Source organism: Periophthalmus magnuspinnatus, chromosome 7, assembly GCF_009829125.3.
Source record: "Periophthalmus magnuspinnatus isolate fPerMag1 chromosome 7, fPerMag1.2.pri, whole genome shotgun sequence".
Classification (NCBI taxonomy): Eukaryota; Metazoa; Chordata; class Actinopteri; order Gobiiformes; family Gobiidae; genus Periophthalmus; species Periophthalmus magnuspinnatus.
In genome coordinates this window covers 6,629,931-6,638,571 of record NC_047132.1, presented here as the reverse complement: position 1 = coordinate 6,638,571, position 8,641 = coordinate 6,629,931, and the positions used below count along the sequence as shown (strand labels likewise).

The 8,641-nt window shown below is 42.1% G+C and overlaps 1 protein-coding gene across 1 annotated transcript in view; it reads left to right on the top strand.

The window, feature by feature from the left end:
- Positions 1–902: 902 nt before the first annotated feature.
- Positions 903–8,641, top strand: part of LOC117374053 (adenylate cyclase type 6-like) — a 41,363-nt gene continuing 33,624 nt past the window's right edge. Inside the window, exons 1-3 of the mRNA XM_033970192.2 lie at positions 903–1,102; positions 5,531–5,757; positions 6,722–7,631. Of these exons, the coding sequence (XP_033826083.1) occupies positions 5,738–5,757; positions 6,722–7,631 (930 nt within the window). The 5' untranslated portion in view covers positions 903–1,102; positions 5,531–5,737. The remainder of the gene's footprint in view (positions 1,103–5,530; positions 5,758–6,721; positions 7,632–8,641) is intronic.

The window sequence follows — 8,641 nt, the reverse complement described above, 5'->3', positions numbered from 1 at the left end:
TAACTGTGCAGAAATCAGATTGCAATGAATGGCAGTGTGTGAGTCCTCAATTATTTTTAGATCAAGTTAAGGATATACTTTGATGTCATTGCCCCTGTATTGGGAAAGTCGTCCTCTGTCATCCTTCAGTGCTGCTGGGAGAATTCACCAGGAGCAGTGAGTGAGTAGTGCAGTGCTCAGACCAAGGCTTGGTCAGGGCTATACGTAGATTTTGTGCATGTTTTAGGCGGACAGAAACTGTAATATTCACATGGAGAAGATGTTTTGACTCACAGGCCACTGACTGTGGTTTCAGTGGTTTTATTTGTCTCTCGTGCAACACAATGACACTATTGCAGAGTGCAGAGGATCTACACACTGCATAAAACACTATGTATAAGGCCATGTCTTATAGGCTGTAGTAGCAGCAAATATACAATACAATTTCTTGTTGTATTTTGAAGACAAGCCTCCCTTGGCTGTAGGCCTGTATCTTGTCCACTAGGGGGAGTGCCGAGTTTCCAAAAGAGGCAAAAGTGGTGAGTGCATCAAGCTCCACAGGGCACCAGAGCAGCGGGGCAGGAAGCCTCCATCAAAATAAGACCACGACATCTATGTGTCTGACTTGAAAGCACATAACAAATCCACAGCATATTCTGGGGCTGTGCATCAGTGCAGATATAACTGGAGATTCATGGAAAATACACTAAACGTTGCCAGATAACTAAATCCTTAATGTTCCAAGTCTCTTATCATTTCATCAGTCAATATCCATATTCTTTGCAATTTTCTTTAGGCTACATCCTACCAAGCATGGTCCACAGCTATACTTTATATTTTATTTCATTTGAACAAACTCATGCTTTAACTTTGAAAGGAAAAGCAGACGCGTAACTGTGACTTGCCGCTTCCGCTGTGAGAGTGGTGCTTGGAGCCGAGAGGGTCAGGGGGAGGAGAGGCTTGGGAGTGGAGCGAGAAGACGACAGGAGGAGACCCACGGGGTGACCACTGTGCATGGACCATCCCCGGACAGGCTGCACGCTCCTCTGCCCGGACACTTTACATCAAACCGCACTGTCCACTGCGCTCCCTTCGGCCAATCGGAAAAACAACATGATCACGGGTGAGTCCCAGCCTCTCTGACTCAAGTGCTGCTGCACACTGCAGGCCGACATATATAATATATGTGTGCTTGTCACTGAGCCTTCTGTACGCTGTTGCGTGGAGCTGTAAACGCGGCTGTCACTCTCCCGTCAGTGCACGGCTCCTGGCGGAGGCTGACTGTGCTGGCGACAGCTGCTGCCAGGCCTCTGCCTCACGCCGGTGCCGCTGCTGCTGTGGAGGATACGACCAGGACATGTTTTCCACAACATCAGTGTGACCAGAGGATGCGTCCTGTGCGTAAATGCCGCTTTCTAGGCTGACAGTCCACAGTGTAAAGGAAAACATCCAATGATCTGGAGCAGCTTGCGCTTAGATGCAATTCACAGCAGCATCTAATGTTAGTGACATAACTTTGGGCTCTACGTGTTATTCCATAATACACTGTAGCCCACTTTTACGCGCACTGCGTCTAAACACAAACCCTTCCATTCTGTGGTCTTTCTCATCTTCAGGAATGTGAAACCTCTTTCGTGTCTATTTGTGTTTATTCGTCACAGTCGCATGTTTGTCCGTGCTCTCATCTCTGTTTGGTGCACCCTGAAGAATGAAATAAACGCAGACTAAATTGCTGACAGCGGTTTGCTGTGCGCATTGACTCTGCCACACTGGACGCAGCGGAATGGTTTCATGGTCCCAGCTCTGGTTGTCACATAGGCCACGGTGTTATGTAACAAGAAGCCTACGCTGTTTGAATGCGGGCCCTCTCACGGCCTGTGCGTGACATTTTTACACCAGAGCGCAAACACAGCACATGATGGAAAGACGCGCGCACATCGCTTGCAGTTAATTGCATTTGCTCTATATTATTTCACTGTCTTATCATTCCCCACAAGTGTCGTGTGGAATATGGGCTTTAAGCGGTGCAGACAGCTGCATCTGCGCTCGCTGCACATCACATACAGTGTTGACTGTGTATTGGGAGTGTAGCGTTTGTCCGATTGAAAATGTCCCTCAGGAATCAGTCACCACCTTCTTCGTCACCCATTTAGCTGCACTCCTCCCTCTTACTGGGAAACCAGAGCGAGCACCATCCGAGCCAGCGCCTGGCTGTACAAGCTGCTCGACCTTGTGTGGGGGGAGTGAGGGACGCAGCCGGGGAGAGGGAGGTGGGGACGGGGTGAGGGGAGGGAGGAGGGCTCTGCTTCTCCTTCTCGAGGATAGAAGCGAGGGACACGGATGCTTGCCAGAAAGAAGACGAGCGAGATCCAGCGAGGAAATGCTATTTTTGCCTCCGCCAGCCCCGCGTGGCTCTGCGCGGTGGAGCTGCCGGTCGAGGAGGCGGCTGCTCTCGCGCTCGCGTTGCCTTTGGTGTCTGCAAAAGGCTCAGTGAAATCAGATTGTTGCACTTAGTCACGCGTTTGGGGACATTTCGGCCGCGCGCATGGGCCAAAACTCACAGTCTCGTCCAATATTACATCATGACACGCTGTAAGGAGATTATAGCGGTATAAATAGCATGTTAGAAAATGCCACAAACGCACAGCTGTAGCTATAAAAATATCCGCGCGGACACTGATAATTAGGTGGATATGGGGGATAAAAACCGCATGCCTATTACGCCCTAGAACTGCAGAGCACCAGCAATAGTTTACACTGAGTTTCACACAGACCAGGAAATGTGACAATAGACAGACTCACGGAATATTCCCCGTGTGTTTTGTGTCTTTAGGAACTGCTGCAAACTTCCTTCCACCATAAATCTAAGCATGTTCCCTTTTGTCACTAACTTGTTGCTTTCACCTACATAAATAGTATTTAAAAAGTAATTAAGTAATGTTAATTGGACTAGATATTTTTTCATTGAAACATTAAAACTGCACTGTATTTGTGTGTATTTTTTCTGATGCTTGCTTTTCTTCATGAGGGTTATTGCTTTGCTTATAATGCTCCACAGTATGGCACTAAATGTATCTATGTTGCATTTATTCAATTACTATATTTCCAAAAAAACAACATGTATTCTTACTGCGAGTGGCATCACCTCTCTTCAGATCTAAACTGTAGCTTTGCCTGGGAAAACCAGAGATACACAGATTTAATGCCATACTGTGGGGCATTAACGATAACAAACAACATGGTGACAAGCATAGGGACCCTGCACCAGAAAATGTATGCACTGCACCTTTACATCACAAAAAGTGCCACTAACTAATAGCCAAAAGTATTGAAAATCTGATACTAATTGATACTAAAACTGGTATCGAAACTAGATATGCATTTGGACCACTATGGACCCACCTGGACCACTGAGGGATTTACACCGATATAAGGCCATGTGGAAATATAAAAGAAAGTACTGCCATTTAATGTCAAAAATCACATTCTATCTCTCTGAAGAAACAGTATTTTTCATCATCATTGTGGTATCGAAATCGGTATCGAGTATCAAGTCTATTCCTCAATGAAATCGAATTTGAAACTAATAGGCTTTCATCCAGTTATTGTAAAAGAGTAAACATGCAATCCATTATCATCCTCTTTGCGTTATTTCTTGGCATGTTACATTTTGAGATGAAAATTCAATGAAGTGATCCTCTCAGTTGTTATCTAAACCCGTTGCTGCGGGGCCCAGAGCTGTCATGCTGTTTGTATAACTCAGCTTCTTGATAATTGTCTTGACAGTGTCCTGTTGTTTGTGGCATTTATCCGTATTTATTACAGATCTCACATCATTGATCGTGATATTTAACAGAGCCTGGGAGCAGTCACTGTTATCTGACCAAGTTACTGTCAAATGTTATGCATCTGTGCCCGGCAGCAGAGGTTTCTTAAGAAAAGGAACGCTGTGGATGAAGTGTGGGAGAGTCATTTGACATATTTAGATGTATGTTTTATTTATTAGAAGAACAAACACAATGGACATAACATAACAAGTTTGATGGAGATAGAAAGAGTTACGTGAGGTAGAGCATCAGGTTTAAATCTTGGAATCAGTATACACTAAAATACCTTCAGCCTTTACTTAAATTTTGTATAAAAGTGCTGCAAAACATGATTAGACATGACATAACAGATAAAAGTTACAAAAATGCTAATGCTGAAACAAAGGTATGTATATGTAACGTAGTGTTTATGTGAATCAAGGGGAATTAAGGATTTCACTGACTGACTGGGAGAGATCAATTGCAAAAAAATCCACTCAGTGTTGATCCAGTTTCCAAATAGAAGTTGCTGTAATAATCTAGAGGTAATATCCGTTGCTGAATTTGAGTGGATTTGATCAAGAAGGAATGATTTCATGTTTTTCTTGTCCAAAAGTACATATAATCTTCTGTACAGACTAAGTTATTAAAAATTTAAAATGGTTCTTTCAAAGTACCTCACAGAAGAAATTAATGGTTATTGCTTTTTAATAAGAACCAAATGACAAAAAAAAAGTAATGCAATCTGTATACTGTACACTGTGAGGAGGCTAAAGGTTCATTAGTTAAATTTAGGACAGTCGAAGAAGGGGTGGGGTTAAATAAGTATTTACTTCCTCTCATTCCCTGGTTTTGTTTGCTGGTTACACAAAAGATTTATTTATATTTTGTATTACACATGTGCCTGTATGTTTTTCTTTGCATGTCGTTTGCATTACTGTCCAAATAAACATTCACTCATTCATTCATTACAAGTGTTAAAATGGATCTCTATGGAGGTGCTATTGCTTTGCCTTGAATGTTCCACAGTGATGCATTGAATTAATCTACATGAAAAACAGTCACCAGGCCAGTCAGTTTTGAATGCATTTTTGAGTAATAAAAACACATGTAACTGAATAAACGTCAACTATATGTTTAATGCTATTCTCTTCCCAGCAATGACATCTCAAAGCAGCTGCAAACTCAGTAGAAAAGTTCCACATTGTGCTTTTAAATGTCTTTGCAAATGAAGTCTTTGCATTTCATTCATCGTTTCCATAGTGATTACTAGACCTGTTTAGTTGATTAATCGGTTGATGGAGTCTTAGTTGCCCAAAATTTGTGTTAGTCTGATCATTGTATTTGTACACTGGATTTATATGGGACACCAGCAGAAAGGAGAAGTTAGTTAGTAGAGTGAGTTAGATGGCTGAAGATTTGGTATTTTTTGGTATTATGCTGGTTAGAATAAACTCATGATTCACAAGTCAAGTCTGTCTTTATATAAATACACTGTAGTACTTGTCAGATGATTGTTTTTGGATAAACTCCAGTGCAGGTGTAGTCTTGTGAGTGCAGTTTGGGTCAGATACACAGAGACACTTTATAGTTTTGAAAGCTTTGCCATGCCCATTTTTTAGTCAATTAATCGATCGGCAGAACGTCCAAAAATTGCTGTATTTGTTGTCACTACCCTGATCCCTGAAATCCAACCCTGTGAATACTTTAATCTGTATTTAAATGTTCTTTCATGTGGTTGCCAGACGCAGCAGAGGTCTTGGATTCAGACCTGGCAGGAGACAGGGCTGGTCCCCTTCGGCCCCTCGTGTGAGCACTGTGGACATCTGGAGCTGTCCCCGCCCCCTTCTCCACGCTGCTGTCCCGCAGTGTTGGCCTCACAATCCTCCAGTCTATAAACTCTACCCACTGGGATAAATGAGTGAGCCGAGCGGAAGAACCAGGTCTGGGACATGTACCAGAACCAAAACAGGTAATGCTGTTCGAAGTTCCTCTTTTTATGAATGCTGTATTATATTATAATTTTTAATTTGTACATTCAAATGTGTATATTGGTACTGTTTGCTCCCATTGACCTGTTACTTTATTACCAATATATTATCTATATGCAATATTACTAGTATTCTAGTTACTGTTATTACTATTATTACTAGTATTCTAGTTAGTTATTCAATTCATTTTATTTTTGTAACGCCCAAAATCACAACAACAGTTGTCTTATTCAAGTAGGTAATTATAAAAATAGCTGCCAAAATGTTTAATTTGTTTATGTAAGTTAATATAATTCAGCATTATTTCATGAATTTTCCTTCAATACACATGTTATATTATAAATAAGACGTAACCTTCAAAAAGTTACTCCTATTTTTCTCCAATACACTATTTCACTTGTTTGGGCAATTTCTTAGACCTTCAGTACTTTTTATTCCTATTTAAAGTATCTCTGTGCAACATTTTGGCCAAAATATAGACTAAAATAATAGCAGTTTTTTTTTCATTATTGATGTTTTTATTGCACTGAAAAACACATCTTTACTGTGAGCGGGCTTGCATCTCCACAAACCTTGCCCTTACTTGGCCTGGAGAAGGGTCTCCTCCTGCTTGTCTCCATAGAAACGATGTTTCTTTAACTATAATGTTCCACAGTGTGACATAAAATGTATCTATCTCCATGGAAAATGTTCTGTTCTTTTATTTCAATGGAATATACAGGAATGTGCCACCTCCAGAAAGTTACAGTTTTACTTAGTGATATTAAATGAATGGTACTCCTATTTGAGAACACATTCTGGTCACTCTACCCACCTCTGGATATTTATTTCTTATATAATCAATCGCTGAACACTTGCTGCCCCTATCTGCGAGAGAGACACCATGAGGACCATTGTAGAATTTGAAAACAACCAATTAACCACCTTCTTTTTAATCCCAAACAGAATGTCCTGGTTCAGTGGATTCCTAGTTGCCAGAGTTGATGATCGGAAAACAGCGTGGGGGGAGCGCAATGGCAAGAAGTCCAAACGGAAGGGAGGCTCGTCTCTCTGCAACCCGCGTTACATGAGCTGTCTGCGGGACCCCGATGCCATGGAGCCCCCTTCTACTGCCCCCCTCCACCAGCCCCACCACCGGGGAGGGGGGGCAGGTGCCATGGGAGGGGGCAACTTCGGCGTCCGCTGCGGCTGGCAAGAGGACCACTACGGCAAAAGATCCGGCGAAGGCGTGGGCTTGAAATCGGTGGACTTGGGATTCGAAGATGGCGATTTAAAAGGGAGAAAGAGCGGCGAAACAAGCGATGATGGAGCGAATGGAGGAGGTATAGTTACAGCCGCAGACTGCTGGTTACGAGTGGTCCGCGTTTTTCAATCCAAAAAGTTCCAATCTCGGAAATTAGAACGACTTTACCAGCGCTACTTCTTCAGACTCAACCAGAGCTCCTTGACAATGCTTATGGGTGTTTTGGTGATCGTGTGCGGAATCATGCTAACCTTCCACTGTGTTCACGCCCCTCCCCACGTGGCCTATTCGTCGGCGTTGTCCGTGGCGATGGCGCTTTTTTTGGCGCTAATGATCGTGTGTAACCGCAACGGATTTCACCAGGACTACATGTGGATGGTCAGTTATTTGGTTATAGGCGTTTTGGTGCTAGTGCAGGTTTTTGGCGTCCTCATGGTGGCGCCAAGGAGTGCATCGGAGGGTATTTGGTGGTCGGTGTTTTTTATCTATATCATCTACACTCTGCTGCCCGTGCGGATGAGAGCGGCGGTCCTCAGCGGAGCAGTGCTCTCGGTCATTCACGTGGTCAGCACCTGGCACATCAACCAGGAAGACAAGTTCCTCTGGAAACAGGTACGTGATTCGCTCAAACGTTTGACCTGCCTGCTGGGTTTTAACTCACACTGTTATATTGTATTGGCCTGTAATATGTCATGGATGAGGACAGGTGACATTTGTTTTCTGCTGCCATTTTATTGACATTTTGTTTGCAATTCAGTGGTATAGCTTTGATTGAACAATTTTGGAAAACTTTTGAATGAATCCTAACCTAAAAGAATTCCATGCATTTAAAATTGTTTAGGTTGTTGAGGTCTTAACTACAGGTTTAGATTACACATAAGAAGACAATTGCAGTCTTTGTGATTTGATAATTGAGTTAAAATGGTTTCTACTGAGTTGTAATAAATCAGGTTAATGGTTGTTTACTAACTAAAATGAAAGTGCATTATTTGTGGCTGTCTCTATGTCCAGTACAGCTGTAGGCCTTCAGTCAAAGGTCAGCTTAGTCAAATGATGTAATTGGGATTCTTCAGGATATTTTAGTAAACAGTTGCCTAATTGTATATTCACATGGCCTTTGCCGTCTTGTGCATTGGTGTATTTCCAGTATTACTGTTCATACATATTACAATGTTTGAACCAGTTCAGTTCAGAACATTCAGAGGAATTTCTCTGAAATGTTACTTAAAGTTTAGTAGCACTTTTGTTGCGATATGACCTAAGATAAGATTACTTTTCATTTCAAGTAATTGTGCAGGAATTCTGAATAGTTTGTCTGGCTGTTAATCGACGCTTAAAAGCTTTTCTCATGTTATAATGGTTTCCCCTGATTATTAACGTACTAGAGTTGTATTTAGAGTGATTTGTGCATTTAGAGTAATCCTGTATTTTCCTGCATTTGATACAAGTGCATGAGTGCATGAACTGCCGTTTGCACCTACCCACTATCCCCGCCCACATCTCTGTATTTACTTGTGATTCTTAGAAAAAAAACAAGCCACTATTTAAACGTGTGTTTCTGTTAAACAAGCACATACTCAAAATATTAACAGATTGTATTTCAGGCTTTACTCGGTTTAAAC